General features: G+C 32.2%; 2 protein-coding genes and 1 pseudogene across 3 annotated transcripts in view; 2 read left to right on the forward strand and 1 right to left on the reverse strand.

Annotated features, from left to right (window-relative positions):
- LOC114376211 (transformation/transcription domain-associated protein-like) overlaps positions 1 to 6639 on the forward strand; it is a 31961-nt gene extending 25322 nt beyond the window's left edge. Inside the window, exons 26-35 of the mRNA XM_028334202.1 lie at positions 32 to 461; positions 803 to 2101; positions 2470 to 2730; positions 2823 to 3113; positions 3198 to 3677; positions 3954 to 4385; positions 4515 to 4793; positions 4968 to 5516; positions 5645 to 5854; positions 6168 to 6639. Coding sequence (XP_028190003.1) covers positions 32 to 461; positions 803 to 2101; positions 2470 to 2730; positions 2823 to 3113; positions 3198 to 3677; positions 3954 to 4385; positions 4515 to 4793; positions 4968 to 5516; positions 5645 to 5854; positions 6168 to 6287 — 4351 coding nt within the window. The 3' untranslated portion in view covers positions 6288 to 6639. The remainder of the gene's footprint in view (positions 1 to 31; positions 462 to 802; positions 2102 to 2469; positions 2731 to 2822; positions 3114 to 3197; positions 3678 to 3953; positions 4386 to 4514; positions 4794 to 4967; positions 5517 to 5644; positions 5855 to 6167) is intronic.
- Positions 6640 to 9270: 2631 nt separating this feature from the next.
- Positions 9271 to 11129, reverse strand: LOC114375022. 2 transcript variants are annotated; one of them, XM_028332759.1, is made up of 3 exons: positions 10921 to 11129; positions 10456 to 10838; positions 9271 to 10076 (listed from the first exon to the last, which is right to left on the reverse strand). In XM_028332759.1, exons 1-3 carry the CDS (start codon positions 11003 to 11005, stop codon positions 9504 to 9506), a joined length of 1041 nt encoding a protein of 346 aa, XP_028188560.1. In that variant the 5' UTR covers positions 11006 to 11129; the 3' UTR covers positions 9271 to 9503. The 2 variants fall into 2 exon arrangements, with proteins under 2 accessions (XP_028188560.1, XP_028188559.1); XM_028332758.1 differs by having other exon boundaries at positions 10456 to 11115.
- A 1074-nt stretch (positions 11130 to 12203) lies between these two features.
- Positions 12204 to 12612, forward strand: LOC114376772 (annotated as a pseudogene).
- The last annotated feature ends 6648 nt before the right edge of the window (positions 12613 to 19260 follow it).

Here is a 19260-nt window from a genome sequence, read left to right on the forward strand (position 1 = left end):
TCTGTCTTGATTATTTTTAAATAATTTCCAGATATCCTTTACCCTTGCGTCAAGAGGTTTTTCAGAAGGTGGAAAGGCTATTTATGCTTGGTTTACGAGCCAGAGATCCTGAAGTTAGGATGAAATTCTTCTCTCTCTATCATGAGTCTCTCAGGAAAACACTTTTTACCAGACTTCAATTTATTATCCAAATTCAAGACTGGGGGGCTTTGAGTGATGTTTTCTGGCTCAAACAAGGCCTTGATCTTCTCCTGGCAATATTAGTTGAGGATAAGCCTATTACACTAGCTCCAAATTCTGCCAGGGTTCAACCACTTTTAGTTTCAAGTTCTATTCTGGAATTATCTGGGATGCCACACAAGGTAAATGATGTATCTGAAGGATCTGAGGATGCTCCACTAACGTTTGAGACCCTTGTGCTTAAGCATGCCCAGTTTCTTAACAGCATGAGCAAACTCCAGGTAAACTAAATGTTTAATGACTAAGGTTTTAAGTACCACTTGTCTGTCATAGTTAAGGTTGTATATCTTTAGTTTTATTGCCTTGGTTATTTTATTACGTAATGAAGGTCCAAGATATAGTAGTGGCACAGTACTATGGAAAAATCCCTATATTTTAATGTGAAGAACATTGTTTAAATGGTGAAAACTTTTTTTTTGGCATTTTCCTTTGGATTTGTCAAATTGAAGAGGACTATGATCCTATCTCTGTTTCCTGTGACACCCATTGTTAATTTGTAACTATCTGTTGTGCAATTATTGGTGAATATTTTACTGTCTCTCAATGATAAAAATTCTTCCAGGTGGCTGATCTATTAATTCCATTGAGAGAGTTAGCCCATACAGATGCTAATGTTGCATACCATTTGTGGGTATTGGTATTTCCAATTGTCTGGGTTACATTGCTTAAAGAAGAACAAGTAACACTTGCTAAACCAATGATTAATCTTTTGTCTAAAGATTACCATAAGAGGCAGCAAGCCAGCAGACCAAATGTTGTGCAAGCTCTATTAGAAGGTCTTCAGTTGAGCCATCCTCAACCCAGAATGCCAAGTGAGCTTATTAAATATATTGGGAAAACTTATAATGCATGGCACATTGCACTGGCTTTGCTGGAAAGTCATGTTATGTTGTTTCCAAATGATTCCAAATGCTCCGAGTCTCTGGCTGAGCTCTATCGTTTGCTCAATGAAGAGGATATGAGATGTGGGTTGTGGAAGAAGAGATCAGTCACTGCAGAAACCCGGGCTGGGCTTTCTCTTGTTCAGCATGGTTACTGGCACCGTGCCCAAAGCCTCTTCTATCAAGCCATGGTGAAGGCAACTCAAGGAACATATAATAATACTGTACCCAAGGCTGAGATGTGTCTATGGGAAGAGCAATGGTTATATTGTGCTAGTCAACTTAGTCAATGGGATGCACTAGCTGACTTTGGCAAGAGTGTTGAGAACTATGAAATTCTGCTTGACAGTCTTTGGAAACTGCCTGACTGGACGTATATGAAGGAGCATGTCATTCCCAAGGCTCAAGTGGAAGAAACTCCAAAGCTTCGTCTAATTCAAGCATACTTTGCTCTTCATGATAAAAATACAAATGGTGTGGGGGATGCTGAGAATATGGTAGGTAAAGGTGTTGATCTTGCTCTAGAACAATGGTGGCAGCTGCCTGAAATGTCTGTTCATTCCAGAATTCCTCTTCTGCAGCAATTCCAACAAATAGTTGAAGTTCAAGAGTCAGCTAGGATTCTAATGGATATTTCCAATGGAAATAAACTCTCTGGAAATTCGGTGGTTGGTGTGCAAGGAAACCTTTATGCTGATCTCAAGGACATCCTTGAGACGTGGAGACTAAGAACTCCAAATGAATGGGATAATATGTCTGTTTGGTATGATTTGCTGCAGTGGAGGAATGAAATGTACAACTCTGTCATAGACGCTTTCAAAGATTTTGGCACCACAAATTCAGCACTTCATCATCTTGGTTACCGTGACAAAGCATGGACTGTCAACAGGCTTGCTCACATTGCTCGTAAGCAAAGCCTTTTTGATGTTTGTGTCACCATACTTGAAAAATTATATGGCCATTCAACCATGGAAGTGCAGGTATGGTAACCACTTTTGTTGTAGTTAGAGAATTCTTTGCTTTCATCATTATGTCAGTATCTATACATTTTGAATTAAATACGAGCCTATTCTTTGGGGTGGCTTTACATTCATTTATATTGATAATTGTTCTGATAATTTTTTGACCTTATCATCATATGTCAAGTTCTGTTTTTTGATTAATTTGAATGGTATTTGTGTATACATAGGAATTCTTAACAATTATAATTGAACATATACACATAACATTAGTAATAGTATACCTGTTTTATTTCCAGAGTATGTGTCCATATTTGACTACAGTGAACTCTGATATTTGAGAGCTTGTGTAGACTTTATTTGATCTGCTCTTTTTGATGTATTTACAGGAAGCATTTGTTAAGATAACTGAACAGGCAAAGGCATACCTAGAAAATAAGGGAGAACTTACAAATGGTATTAATCTGATCAACAGCACAAATCTAGAGTATTTTCCTGCAAAGCACAAGGCTGAAATTTTCCGTCTGAAAGGGGATTTCTTGTTAAAATTGAATGATTCTGAGTCTGCTAATCTTAACTATTCAAATGCCATTAGTCTTTTCAAAAACTTGCCTAAAGGATGGATAAGCTGGGGAAACTACTGCGATATGGTAACTACTCATCTGCTTTTCATGTTGTTACTTTCTATGACCATTACGTATTAACTTGAGCTTTGTACTTATCTGTCATCTACTTCAAATAGGCTTACAGAGAAACTCAGGATGAGATTTGGTTGGAATATGCTGTCAGCTGCTTATTGCAAGGTATAAAATTTGGTGTGTCCAATTCAAGAAGCCATCTTGCTCGTGTGCTTTATCTTCTTAGCTTTGATACTCCTAATGAGCCTGTTGGAAGGTCATTTGATAAGTACTATGAACAAGTACCACATTGGGTTTGGCTTTCTTGGATTCCACAGCTCTTACTCTCCCTGCAGAGAACAGAAGCTCCTCACTGTAAACTTGTTCTTCTGAAGATTGCAACATTGTATCCTCAGGTGATTGTTTGCATAATTGCTTTTGTACATAGCAAATGTTATGTAGATCCTAAATTATCTTGAGTTTCTTCTCCTGAATTTCAGGCTCTGTATTATTGGTTGCGCACATACTTACTGGAACGACGTGATGTTGCCAATAAATCTGAACTTGGTAGAATAGCAATGGCTCAACAAAGAACTCAACAAAGTATTTCTGGTACTAGTGTTGGTTCTCTTGGTGGGTTGACTGATGGAAATGCAAGAGTACAAGGTCAAGCTGGCAGTAACTTGCCATCTGATATTCAAGCTCACCAAGGCTCCCAGCCGGCAGGTGGAATTGGATCTCATGATGGTGGAAACTCACATGGGCAAGAACCCGAAAGGTCTACAAGTGCAGAAAGCAGCATGCACAACGGAAATGACCAACCTTTGCAGCAAGGTTCTGGAAATGAAGGTGGTCAAAATACTTTAAGACGTCCTGGTGCTTTAGGATTTGTGGCTTCAGCTGCCAATGCTTTTGATGCTGCAAAAGATATAATGGAGGCTCTTCGGGGAAAACATGCTAATTTGGCTAGTGAACTTGAGGTGATCTTCTTTCAGGCATTTTAAGTTTATTTGCTTTGTTTAACAGTAACGCTATGCAACCTCACCATCTCCCACCCTTTCTCCCGGTTGCATGCGTAAAAGAGTTCTGCTCTTTGCCTCAAAATTAAACTAAAGTATTGCTGCTTGGGAATTAGGACAAACGATGAGACAACTGTGAACAAAGGCACATGAAGAACAGTATATATTTGATAAAAACTTGGATATGTAGCAGCATTTTCTACATGTTTTGAATTATGACAACATTTTATTTTGCAGATCCTGCTAACAGAAATTGGTTCAAGGTTTGTCACTCTTCCAGAAGAGAGACTTTTGGCAGTGGTTAATGCTTTGCTCCACCGCTGCTACAAATATCCGACTGCTACAACTGCAGAAGTCCCTCAGTCTCTCAAGAAAGAGCTCTCGGGTGTTTGTAGGGCTTGCTTTTCTGCTGATGCTGTAAATAAGCATGTTGATTTTGTGAGGGAGTACAAACAGGATTTTGAACGTGATCTTGATCCAGAAAGCATTACTACTTTCCCATCTACCCTGTCTCAACTGACTGAGCGGTTGAAACACTGGAAAAATGTTCTTCAAAGCAATGTTGAGGATAGGTTTCCAGCAGTATTAAAGTTGGAAGAAGAAAGCAAGGTGTTGCGGGACTTTCACGTTATTGATGTTGAAGTTCCAGGGCAATATTTCACTGACCAGGTGACTGCTTTTGATTTTTTTTTCAAACAATGCCAGAAGCTATGGATCTTGATTAAAATAACCTCGAGTTGACTTGGGGAGTATTTGGTGCATCCCATACTGATTCTTAGTTATCTTATTTTCTTCCAGGAAATTGCACCAGATCATACCGTGAAGTTGGATAGGGTTGCAGCTGATATTCCAATTGTGCGGAGGCATGGGAGCAGTTTCCGGCGCTTGACTCTAATTGGCTCTGATGGTTCCCAACGTCATTTTATTGTCCAGACATCTTTGACTCCCAATGCTAGAAGTGATGAACGCATACTGCAGCTTTTCCGTGTGATGAACCAAATGTTTGAGAAGCACAAGGAATCAAGACGCCGTCACATATGCATTCACACACCGATAATTATTCCTGTTTGGTCCCAGGTTAGTTAAATTAATTTTCCCTGTACATTATTGTATCTTTTTTTCACTTCTATTTCTTTTAGAGAGATGGACTCATGACCTTGATTGCAATCAAGACTACCATGACTGCAAATGAAACCTTTACCTACTTAAAAGTATATTCTAATAATCTTAATTGAATTTTTGTGTGGACAGGTTCGCATGGTAGAAGATGATTTGATGTATAGCACTTTCCTCGAGGTCTATGAGAATCATTGTGCAAGGAATGACCGTGAGGCTGATCTTCCAATAACCTATTTCAAGGAGCAATTGAACCAAGCTATATCTGGCCAAATATCACCAGAAGCTGTTGTGGATCTTCGTCTGCAAGCCTATAATGAAATAACTAAAAATCTAGTTAATGACAACATCTTTTCACAGTATATGTACAAAACTCTACCTAGTGGCAACCATAGTTGGGCTTTCAAGAAGCAATTCGCCATCCAGTTAGCCCTTTCGAGTTTCATGTCCTTCATGCTGCAAATTGGTGGGAGATCCCCGAACAAGATCTTGTTTGCAAAGAACACTGGAAAAATATTTCAAACTGATTTTCATCCTGCATATGATGCAAATGGATTGATTGAGTTTAATGAGCCAGTCCCATTTAGGCTGACAAGGAACATGCAAGCCTTCTTCTCCCATGGAGTGGAAGGCCTTATTGTATCTTCAATGTGTGCTGCTGCACAGGCTGTGGCTTCACCTAAAGTGAGAACTGAGAATACATACATACATACATGCATAAACTTGAATGCTTTTCAATATCAATATTTTGATTTTAATTCATGTTATGCAAGATCACCAATTGATTTGTTCTTAAATTACTGGTATTGCAGCAAAGTCAGCACCTATGGCATCACCTAGCAATGTTTTTCCGTGACGAGCTACTGTCTTGGTCTTGGAGAAGACCGCTTGGTATGCCCATGGCCCCTATGGCTGCAGGTGGTACTATGAGTCCTGTTGACTTCAAACAGAAAGTTATCACAAATGTGGAACATGTTATTACAAGGGTTAAGGGAATTGCTCCTCAGAATTTTTCTGAAGAGGTGAGCACTAACAAAATTGCGTTCCCTTTTCAATTTTCTGAAATTATTTAACCTTTTCTTTAATTCATTTGGAAATTCTACAATCAGGTTTCCTTTCTAATTATTTTATAGATGGAACAAGAACTGGAAATGTAAAAATTTATTAGTATTTTATGGGTTAGTAAAAAATAAAGCAAATCATTTTTATTCTTTGGACAAGTTTATTTATGGATGCTCTTTAACAATTACTAAGACAAAGGGGAAGAAAAGGGGATCACATGGTAAATTGAATGCCTTTTATCACAAGTTTTCTCCCTAATTTATTTTTATACAGGAGGAAAATGTTATGGATCCACCACAACCTGTGCAGAGGGGTGTTACTGAGTTGGTTGAAGCTGCCTTGAACCCAAGGAACTTGTGCATGATGGATCCAACGTGGCATCCCTGGTTCTAAGTTTTGATGGCAGTCTTTTCTTGAGAAGTATGTAGCAGTACCGTAAATATGTGTGTACATATTCCAGCTTTTTTATTATATTGAAACCCAATTGTAAATCATTATATTGGGTTTCATTTATCTTCTTCTGCTATAGGCTAGAGCGATTCACCGTAGAATATTACCTACAAGAACATGACCCGGTACCCATATTTATTATTACGTGGTGTCATTGCTTTGTAGAAGTGGTCCGCGGGTTATTTAACGCGGTACGATGCGTGTACATCTGTAAATCATGAGTAGAAGACGATTTTTTATATTTGTGCAGAATTAACCTGTTGCTTTTATTATTTAAATAATTAATTAGTTGCAATCTAGCCTCAATTGAGAACTACATAAGGTACCCTCAACGGTAGGGATTTTAATCATCAAATGAATTGTTATTTTGGATAATAACTTGTAAAATTTTACAGGTATTATCCTATTGAGTTTAACAAATTTGTTACGGTTCTTTTGGGTTTATTGTTAATGTCTTTCGTGCTATAATTCCTTTGAAGGATTTATTTGGCTTTAGTCAATAAAAAATCACTTCATATTCATCTGCATGGGATAACTTTTGGAACTCTTTTATGCAATTAAATAATTAGTTTTCAACTAATAAAAATTGTCTTTATACGTATAATGTAGCATGAGTAATCTAAAATAATTGTCTGCATGGTTTAGGATGTGGCGTGGTAAATAATTAAATTACTTTCATGATATTTAAAGTAGATATAATAAATGGTGTGGAATGTACAAAAAAAAATGTATCCAAAACAATGATTGCGTGGATTCCAAGAGTGTGGTTATATGGGAACTAATTATAATTATTCATCCGTTATTATAAAGACCAGTTGCATCTTTTCTCGATCATGGATTATGGATGAAGAACTATAACATAATCATTCATATAAATGGTAATTAAGAAAAAATATTAATTTTGCACAACCTTGAAAAGATGCTCAAAGTATATTTACTTCAAGAATGTATCAAAACTAACAAGTCTAGTATTAGACAAAGTATGTTTTGTAATCAATGGATGCAATAAATATTCATATAAAAATGCCATGAAGAAAGTCTAAGGAAAATTGAGCTATAATTATAATATATTAATAAAAAAATAGTAAGAACATTTTATCTATTTGATCAAAGGCGTCATGTAAATCAGGGATTTTAGCTAAATTGATTGAACATAATATATGAGTATTATAAATTTCTTAATACTGTATTTCTTAAAAAATGCTAAATTGTATTCCTATAATTATATAGTTTACAAGATATTAAAAAACTATGTTTCTATAATTATTTCTAATATCATATAAATAGTGGATACTACAAAATAATGATATTAATAACAAATGAAAGTAAAAATAAATATTGATTATTAAAACTAATATTTAATATATTAAAAATAACCATACTCTCAAATTAACCTAATATTTAATATATTATGCATAAAGTGAGAATCAAACATAAATTTTTTTATTAAATAGATTATTTTCACTTATGTGATTCTTTAGATATGCTGAATCGAATCTTTTATGCTTGAGATTTTAAATCTCTTTTAGAGCATAAATTATAGGATTGTCTTTCATTTTTATTTTTTTATACAAGATGACAGGGAAATATTAAATGAAAAAAGGAGATTAAAATAAATATTTAAAATCAGAAATTAACAAAAGATTCTTAAAAATCTTAGAAACTAAAATTGTTGATTCATACAATCTAAAAGAATAATTATGAATTAAAATATCAAAAAATTAACATTTTTTAGATAAGTCTTAATTAAGTTTTTCATACCTAGAATATAACTCATGTTTAAAAACTATTTAACATTCATTTTTCTTTCTCTAGATACTTTAAAAAGTTTAGGTTTCATTATAATATCTGTCGTTAGTCTATATTTGTTAAGTGATGACGTCCAATGATGACGTCATTGATTCAATCCAATGTAGGAAAAGAATCTCGAACCAAAGAATAACATGTCCCAAAATATAGAAAATAAAGAATATAATATAATTTTATAAAAAAGAAAAATAGGTAAATGGTATTTTTTTATAAGTGTGTCCCACCACCGTGTTGGACATTCTCTGGAACTTCGCCTTTGTCGTCGTTGCCACCGATTCGAAGCTTGACTACACGCCTCCAATTCAAAGCTCTATTCACTTAAATCCTCTTCAAGTATCGTGGCTCGTTGATTTTGTTTAGATTTATTTCCTCGTTCGTTGAAATATCATCGATGTTCGTTCTAGATTTTTTAGGTTTTGAGATCTGAACTGTTTTTGCATGATTTTGTTACAAATCTGGGGGGTTTGATTGCGATTCTCACATTGCTGCTTGAATTTGTTCGTTTGAGATGTTGATTTTATCGAAAGGCGATTCGGTTCAAATCAGGGAAGTTTGGAACGATAACCTCGAGGAGGAGTTCATGTTGATCCATGAAATCGTGGATGAGTATAATTACGTGGCGATGGATACCAAGTTCCATGGCGTGGTTCTCCGTCCTATGGAGAATTTCAAGAACATCAACGACTACAACTACCAAACCTTGAAGGACAACGTGGACATGTTGAACCTGATTCAATTAGGTCTCACTTTCTCCAACAAGGACGGGAACCTCCCTACCTACGACACGGAGAGCCCCTGCATTTGACAATTCAACTTCCGCGAGTTCAACATAAGCGAAGGCATCTTTGCGTGCAACTCGATTGAGTTGTTGCACAAGTGCGGGATTAACTTCAAGAAGATGGTGGCAGCGACGGTGACGAAGGCAAAGTTCCTGAGAGTGTCCAAGATGATGGTGGCTACCGCCTCCCGCACCACCACGGACGACTCTCCCTTTTAGTCCTAAAGCATTTGATACATAAGTATATTTTAACCAATATCTTACAAATTTGTTAAAAAGACCCTCATATCCTTTCAAATTAATAATCCATTTAACTGGGTGAATTAAGTCGAACTTAAATTATCTCTAAAAAAATAAGTTGAATGCATTTAGTACAAAATAGTTTCATAAAAATACAAACAGATGAACGTTTTATTTTGACCACTAAATTGTGTGGTCACTCGTTTTTCATTTCTCGAACAAAAAATCCAAAGAATCTACTAGTGAACTCTGTCGGGACCAAAAGAAACAAAAACTTTAAATGACCATTATTTTAGAGCATTCACAAATATGCCAAAAAGTCTATCTAGGAATCACAAAGCAGATTTTCCATCCTCTTCCTCATAAAAGCGTAAGTGTTTCCCTTTTGGAGTCGGCAATCCTTTCAAACGCAATATCTTAGTTGAAGAAGCACTCTCACCAAAGTTCTCTTCCACCTCTTCTTTCACAATCTCATCATCACTGTTGTAAACAAATCTTGTGTGCTTTCCTTCAAATTTTGGAGCTATCCTTTCATTCATGCTAATGTTGTTCAACCCTTCACACAGTTCATCAAGCAGCAAACCTCCTTCATCATACTCTTCCTTTTCTTCTTCTCCTTCAACATCCTCACAACAATCTTCTTCGTATGCAGTTGTAACCTCATCATCTTCTTCTTCATCATGGGTGCTTGCATTGACCTGCATTGACCAGATAGAAGCATCATCACCTTCTATGCAGCAGCTACTAATTTCCTTTCCAGCTTGTACTAGTTCCTCATAACTCAGCGCAGAGAAAAATTCTTCTGATGCATTCGAAAGTTGAGATTTCTCTGAGAAGTCAAATAAAAGGGACCTGCTTATTACACTCTTTTCAGATTCAGAACCATCAAATACATGATTCACCACCTGCCACCAAAGTTATGACATAACATTAATTATAAAAATCATGATGTTATGATGCATCAAAATTAAAAAGATAATTATAAAATACCACCTTGTTTTTAACTTGTTTCGTAGGTTTAAGGATTTGTAGAAGAAACATTGAATATATATTTTGGGGGTTTCTTTCTTATACTCTTTTCAAACATATGGGTTTCAATAAACCATTCAATACGGTTTGATTCAGATTATTTAAAAATAATAATGACCTTTTATCTTCTTCGTCTCATTCTAAAATGAAGCTGTTATTTCTTTGAAAATAATTCCAACCAAGCACGCCCTAGTTACTCTAGTCGTCAAAAGAACATGTTTGTTAGCATTTTCCATTGGTAAAGAATCGACAAACCTGAGGAATTAGTGGGTTTTTGAGAACAACAGAAGGGTTGGTAACTGAAGCCAAACCAGAAAGATTCTGAAATTGAGGCGTATTCACGGGCATTGGTGCAACAAGTTCCATGCTTTCAAGCGAGAACTTGGAAAGCTCGACCTCTTCTTCCACCTTAAGCAAAAGGGTCTTCACTTGTCCCCTCAGCAAGGCTTCCCCAGACCCTGGAGTGTTCTTCATTTTGCTTCTTCTCTGCTTCGCCAATGGGGTACCAAGAATTACCCCATTCGCAAGCCCCGCGATTGGAGAATCATTTGTTATGTCTATTAGTGCTGATTGATCTTGTTGTTGTTGCACCCTTGTTTTTGACTTTGATGTGTTCTTTTCGGAATCTTCAATATTTCCTGCAAAAGACAAACGAGTAATGTTGTTTTGGGTGAGTTTGGAGAAAGAAAAATTGAAATTGTAAGAGAAAAAATCACTCACTGAAAACTGTGATGAGAGCATCATTGGAAGCAGATAAAGTCTGTGATCTTGTTATTACTCTTCTGGTGGACGATGGGGTCTCCATTGATAATCGGATTCAAGATAACCTAAAAATGCCAAAAGTTGAATGCTTTGCTCAGAAAAAGATTGAACGAATTGCAGAGAAGAGAACAAAGTTGTGGGGTTTGTAAAAGACAGTGAATATGATCGTTGACGCTTACGCGTTTTTCCTAAACCTTTCTGAAAAGGAAGTAGCCGTTAGTTTCTGCTTTTTTAATTCTGGGCCTTCTTTTTGGGCTGTTGTAGTCTTCTAAACGTTGTGCCTGCTCTTAAGAACTATTGCTTAACAAAATAAAAAGAAAAATAATATAACGGTTATGCACTGTAATGAATTATAATTATATTTTTTAATTTTGTGAAGTTTTATGATTAGATGAACTGTAAAATAATTTTTATATTATTTGAGTATATATTGTTTTAATAAAAAAATATTGTAAGAAATAATTTGACAAAATTTGTTGTTTGTTCCTTTCACTATTTATTTATTTTTATTTGGGTCAAGGTCAGATAACATACAATTAAATAATCGAATTGAAATAATAAAATAATTATTTTTTTACTGAATGATAATAAAATAATTATAAAGATAATACTGTTGACTTTAAAATATTTAATTTTTAAAGTCATATTTAAAGATATTTTTTAATTAATTAATAATATAAAATATTATTTACATAGTTAGCCTCTACCTAACATATAATTACATTTTTTAATTTATAAAAAAAGAGTATTGATAACATGTGACGTGCAGTAAAAAAATGTCAAGTAAAAATTAGTTGAAAATACAATCTCACATCATGTAATAATCAGTCAAATATAGAGGATAATAAATTCTTTTTGACAGGAGATAATAATTAAGATTGACCCTAAATATATAATTAAAGACAGAGAGAGAAATGAAAAAAAATAAAGAAAGAAAATATGAATAATAATAATAATATATTTTTTATTCTATAAAAGAAAAATGAAGATAAAAATGAGAAGAAGTAAATACTTTTTTAATTCAAATTTTAAAGCTCTCTTTCTCTTTTTATTTTCTTTCCATTGAAATGAAGATCGAGTAAAATGAGCACATTATTGTGAATAAATTAAATAGTTTCTAGAAAAAGAGGAAGAAGGGTTGGTAGCAATGAATCCACTGATTTTTAACATTTAAGGTTTAATTAGAAATTTAAATCATTCACTCTCTTGCCACATTATAAAACAACGCCATCTGTTCATTAACACACGCACAACTCAAAACACAAACAAAAACTCTTCCACACAATATGGCACCGGCAAAAACGCTGACTTCTCTTGCTGAGGAAAAGACTCTCGAGTCTCGTTTCGTCCTAAGGTAGCTTACAACGAATTCAGCAACGAGATTCCGGTGATTTTCACTTGCTGGGTTGGAACAAGTAGATGGACGCAGAGGAGAGATATGCAAGAAGATTGTGAAGGCCTTTGAGGAGTGATGAGTGGGGTATTTTCCAGATTGTTGATCATGCTGTCTTTGCATTGCCGCCGGAAGAGAAGCTTCGCCTTGACATGACCCGTGGCAAGAAAGGAGGTTTCTTAGTCTCCAGCCACCTTCAAGTAAATTATTTCCTAAATCCTATTAATTGCATTTCATCTTTCTTCTACGTAACATAAGCTTACTTTCTTTCATTTCATCCACTAAGGTTCGGATATGTGTCTCTTTTTGTTTTTTTCAAGAATCAAATTCTAATCACTAAAAGGATAAAATCGATCTGTTGCTGTTGGAGAGCAAGTTGGTCTATTCCATCATCTCACGGCATCTGAATTCCCACCTACTGACGACAATGCATGCACTACTAGTTGTGCGTAGGGATGACAATGGGATGGATTTGGCATGCAAGTTGTTGGAGGTGTTGTCTGAGGCTATGGCCGGGATTGGATACCCTAAATTAGCAAACTCTCTCTCTCTCTCTCTCTCTCTCTCTCTCTCTCTCTCTCTCTCTCTCTCTCTCTCTCTCTCTCTCTCTCTCTCTCTCTCTCTCTCTCTCTCTCTATATATATATATATATATATATATATATATATATATATAATAACTTATTTACATTATTAATTATATATATATATATATATATATATATATATATATATATATTCACTATTTACTCTATTTTAGTCGATGTTAATATTATAAAACACTTATTTTATTTTGAAAATTTTACAAGTTGTAAAAATTAAGGTTTTGCTGTTTTTGTCATTTCTTTTACAAAATTCTTGTATCAAATGTATAAGAATAACATGTCCTTTATTAATTCTTCCATCACCAAACGATAATTTCTCCAAAATAACGTTTTTTTTTTCTTTCTTCTGCGTTTACAATATTTTAGTTACATTTTTTAGCTTTTGACTAAGTAGCTAGATTTGACTTTTAGACAATAGGACGGCTAAAAAAACAAGTTTTCTATTTTGTGTATATATTTTAGTTTATTAGGTAGTATTTTTTCTTTAAATAAATTGAGATAGTTAAATTCAATTGTAGAATATAATAAATTATAAATATGTAAATTTAGTTTTCAATAATATATTTGTTGCTTTGCTATTTTCTTATGAATTTAATAGTTATGAAATAATTTTATATAACATTTAATTATAAGTTATTATTAAATGATTATGTAAAAAAAATTAATTATTAATGTATAATAATTTTTTTCTCTTCTCTTATTCCCACACTGATATTTTCTCATGTATAACTTATTATGAATTTTCTCTCAAATCAAACAAAAAAGTTCAGCTTTTAATTGCATTAGTTGGAGTTCACATCAACATTTAGTTATTCCTGTATCAATACGACTACTGCCAAGTGCCAAACAACCATAAACACAGGCGCCACAATACCACCCCTTGAATTATAGCAACTGCCGTGATTAAGTTTTCATATGAATACACTACTATTTGATTATGGAGTACTAGATGATTTCATATTTTGAAATTAAACATCATACTTTTGTTTTTATTTATAAAACTTAAATTTAAAATAATATTTGTTTATTTTTATAAGAATCAATTTATAATATTTCTTGCATTAATTATTATTTTTAGATTAAAAATATTTCTCATTAAAGAAAAAAAATGTATTAATAACCTATTAGAAAAAAGAAATATCAATCACAATAATAATTTTAAAAACAAAATTTAAAATTTAAAATAAATTTATTATTATCAACTAAATTAACTAACTTTAGGAATTAAGTAATTAAGTGTAATAATAGGTTAAAATATGTTTTTATAGTGCATGCATGTACAAATAACAAAGTTCATGTGTGTTTTTAATGGAATAAAATTATCCAAAGCTTTTGGGGAGTAATGCGGTACCGTATTAATGGTTCTGTCATCCTAAATTCTCATGGTTTTTGAGGACTGACTTTTTATTATTATTTTGAGTCCCTGTAATTAAATTAATTTATGATGCGGGTAACATATATATATATATATTTGTGAAGCAGTATCTGATCGAGTAATGGAAGGTTCAAGAGTGCTGATGATCACCAAGCAGTGGTGAGCTGAAGCTGCAGCCGAGTATCCATAGCCACATTCCAAAACTCAAAGTTGAAAAGGAAGAGAAGCCTGCATGTACACAACAAGGACCTTAAGAATAGGCCTCTTGATGACACATTCTTGCCTAAGTCTAATAATATTATTGCATGTCTTTTAATATTGCCATGCTCGTCAAACATTTGCCTTAGTGTAAAAGTCCCCTTCGTTATAAGTTCTCTAGCTTCCACCTCTTGATGAGGTTTACTAAAAAATATTGGGATGCTCGTCATACATTTTACTCTCCCCGTTCGTTTTGTTAAACATTTTCAATATTTTTTACTTAAAGCTATGTTTAGTGTATCATCCAAAAAAAAAAAAAAATCGATCATCTCAAAATGTATTCTTTTATTTGTACCTATGATATTTGATCTTTCTAATCACCCATCTCTTTCTCTCTGTCCTTTCTTATATGTATTTCTAAATTGAATTTGAATATATTTTAAATTACTTATCAATAGTAAATAGTAGTTTATATTATAATTTATTCATTATATTTAAAATATTTGTTTACTTTAAATTTAATTATATAAAAATTAAATATTAATCCTATCATATCATATATAATATATTGACAAAAAATATTGATTGTTTTAAACTTTTAAAAACAACAAATAATAATAATTTTCTGAAAACCAATTCTTAAGAAAAAGACGGATTGAGTATTTATGTTGTATTTGGTTTAGAGAATTAAAAAAAAAATTGTAAAAAATGCGAAACATGTATATAATTCACACAATTATTTCTTTATTTCTCTTTTTCGTAGCCAAACACAACCTTATCAAGGAACAGTACATTCTACGTAATTTATTTCAGTTCCGCCGAGGCTAGATCAGTGGAAACTTTGAATTTGGAAGTCTACGCGTTGTCCGAAATTGAAGCATCCTAACAAGAAACAGTATGGTGGAAAACCGTAGTCAAGTGCTAAAGTCAAAGTCTAATTTCTTATTAAATTATTTTCACCAGAGAAAAAGAATTAATAATGGTCTAGGATATACTATTATATATACACGAATATCCTCAAGACTCAACCAATGCACACTCCATCATCTCCTTTTCTTTCGTTCCTGGTAATGATATGTTTCTTCTATTGCCAACACAATCAATATTAGGAATAATCCATGGCACGACGTGGCTCTGGATTCTCTATTTGTTTTATAGCAAAATAATAATAAAAACCTGACAATAGCATTAGCATGACGTTGCAACTCATCACAGTCCAGCACGTTACTACTGAAAAGAAACAATTGAATTAATGAAAGTACTTAAAAAGTTGGTGTTAAACATTAATAAATGGAGCTTCCTTATTTTTTAGTAATAGTACAACTTAAGAAGGGTAGATAATTTCTTAAATGAATTATGTATGTATGTGCGTGTTTGACTGTTGATACTTTTATAGGTGTGATTGACTGTTGGTACTTTTTTATGTGTGGATTTTTTTTCTTTCCTTTTTTCTGTGGTATTTGATAAAAATACCAAATCATTTATGACTTGTATTTTTTGCAAGATTATATATATATATATATATATATATATATATATATATATATATATATGCGTATTTATAGATAAATAAATAAATATGAAAATTCATACTCAATTTTGATCAACTTGTATTGTGAAATAAGTTAAATCATGTCTAACAGACTACTAATTTGATTACTAGTTATACGTCAATTATAACTTAACTAAATTAATTTGAAATGCAAGAGTTACTTTTGGATTTGGTTAGCGTATGTGTTTTTGTTTCTAGAAAATAATGCTATAGGAAAACAATACCTGCACTTCATGTTATTTACATAATTTTGTGCTTGACAATGATGATTTAATTCTCAGTAAAAAAATGATGATTTAATTCAAAATTAATACGAAAGTTATATGAATTTGCCAACTAATAAATTCATAATTTGAATTGATAAGCTGAAGTCAAATACTTAAATTACAGATTCGTTTGTCAATCTGTACACTTTTTAAACGGATATATAAGTAGTTAAAACTTTTGGTGTAGAAATACTATTATATTATAAAATAAAACCATGTGTATTAAAATTGTGTCAATGTCTTGTCATAATGAATAGCAATAGAAAAAAGGAAATTGCCAGAAAACAGCAACTATAGGACCCAACGAAAGAGAAATTGCGGTTCATTTGATTACTGTCCGATTAAATGATCATAGTATTTTTATTTTGAAGAGTAAAAGACTTGGTCAACATTAGTGCATTTGGTGTTCTAAATCTCGCGTGATTTTTTGGATATTCAATTCAGAGGTACTGTAGTCATTAATAAAATCGTCAAATGAAGTGTACAAATGGCGAGTTTGAGTTTGAATGTCCATTGTATATTAATGATTATGAATAAAAATTATTTGACATCAATATCACGATAAAAAAAAATTATAATGAGTTTAAATTTTCTCCTGTGATATTTTATCGTATGAAATCTTAGTATTTAATTAAAAGTAACAGAGAGGATATTTAAATTAAAAAAAATGGCATGAAATTTGGATGAAAGAGATATAGTTATATACACATGAAAATATTCGAATCAAAATGTGCCATGAAAATAGTTTAATTTAACAATAAATTTGTATGCTGCACAAAATGTTTTTAATTTAAGGGAGATTTAAAAAATGTAAATAAAACAATTTAAAATTATAAGAAAAAAATAAGTATATAGATTCATGCGTAATAAGAAAAAAAATCTTCAAGAGTTGAGTTTAATAAAAGATGTCAGTCTCTCATAATATAATAAATTAATGTTCAAATCTTTGTTAATAAAGATATTAATGTTTAATATCTTATTTATCTCAAATAAAATTATTTGTTAAGAAAAGATTATGTGAGAAACTGAAGAAAAAAAAGGAACAAGAAAAATTTAAATTTTTTCAAATATTTTGAACGTATAAATTGCCAAGAATTGAGATAAAAATTACATACAAAATTTAGAAAAGTTTAATGTTTAAAATAATTTTACATCGTCATGTAATTACAAATAAATGTTAAATTACTTTAAAATAATTATTTAAAAAATCGATAAATTTATCCTACATAATGAATTTTGAATAAATAAGCGTATAATTTTTTTTTTACACCCTTAGTATATAGTCTTTTTTTTTCTCAATTTAAAATAATTGAACTTGAAATCTGAGATAAAATATTAATGTGAAATTAAATTTTAAAATAATTGATAATATGATAGTTGTAGAAAATATAGAAAGAATACTTCATATCCCAAATCTACAAGCAATGGTATGTGTCCTCCCTATCTTCCTCGAAAAGATGGAAGGCATCTTCAACTTCCTTTTTTTATATATGATATACCTATCAATCATGTGTTCGAAGACACCGAATTTCTAACACCCCTTTAATTTTACAATTGAATGTTAACTTAGCAAAATTCACCATAGTATTTAGCACACATGTCAATCAATGTAGTGACCAGCATGGTATCGTTTATGTCCAAGTTAATTTGTGAGTATGTGCATGTGTGGTAGTTCTAATGTCTAAAGGAGATACTACTATGTAAGGAATCAGTTACCAGAGAAGAGTGAGATGAAAGTGATGTAATTGAGCTCAACGTCAACTTTTTGTCCATTCACATTAATGAAAACACCTTAAGCAAATGTCCATTTTGGCAATGGCAAGCCATAGATGATGTCCATGCCATGGAGAGGTTAGTGTATTTAGTGGTGTGTCTTAGGTTGTGTATGCCACTTTGAGCCATGACGACGTACGTGCCACGGTGGTTTTCTGTTATGGTTAGTAGGTGAAAATATAGAGTGAAATTTAGAATTGGAATTGGTGAAGTTGATTTTAGAGGTCGAGCAAGTGGTATTGGGAGGCCATTAAAAAGCAAAAAAGGAAAGAAAAATGAGTTAGTACACGACAAATCATTAATGTTCAAATCTAATTCTAATTTTAAATGATTTTGGTGATGAAAGTATTCCATTTAGTAAGAGTAATAAATAAGAAAAGAGATTATCGTATTATAACATTCAAAATTCATGGAAATAGATTGAAAAATGTTCTAAGCTCAAAGTTTCATTATAGTCACCATGTTTTTTTTTATAAAAAAAAAGTATTTGAATACACTGATTTCTTTTATAACAACAATGTAAAAGTCATATATAAGATCATTTCTAATCGATATTTTAAAAATATTTACACTAATAGAATGAAACTTTTACAAAATTACCACAAGCTTCAACTTATCTTCTCTTAGGTAAAACTTATTCTTCTTATTAAATAGTTAGTTTTTACGGTATCCTTATTAAAACATGTCCCCCAAAAATATTATTAAAACGTGTTGGCATTATTAATCCATCTTAAATAAATAAGTATTATTTTTTCTCACAATATTTTCAGTAATAGACGATTTTACTTGAAATCCGATTAATTGTTAAATATGGATCTCTTTCAATAAAGAGTGAGTCGTAATTCGATCATCACTTTAAAATAGTGCAGTCCTTTTATTTTAAATTCGTTAATTAATAAGCAATGCATTATCCTTGTTCAATAATCACACTTATTGTTTAATAAATTCTTTTAAGTTTGATTAGCATTCATTAGATGTATTTATTGTTTTCCAAACCTCCATCTAAACTCAGATATTTATTGATCTATTTAAAATGAATTATATTATCAAAAACAAAATGAATCAAAACATATGCAAAATCAAGCTAAGGCAGTCCTCACCAAAAACCAAGCTGTTTATTTAAAATGAATTTAATTA

Source organism: Glycine soja, chromosome 11 (genome assembly GCF_004193775.1).
Source record: "Glycine soja cultivar W05 chromosome 11, ASM419377v2, whole genome shotgun sequence".
NCBI lineage: Eukaryota > Viridiplantae > Streptophyta > Magnoliopsida > Fabales > Fabaceae > Glycine > Glycine soja.

Coding starts and splice junctions, on each gene's coding strand:
- LOC114375022 (XM_028332758.1), bottom strand. CDS start 10,944: ATGATGCTCTCATCACAGTTTTCAGTGAGTGATTTTTTCTCTTACAAT. Junction 10,077..10,455: donor AAAACCCACTAATTCCTCAG/GTTTGTCGATTC, acceptor CTTTGGTGGCAG/GTGGTGAATCATGTATTTGA.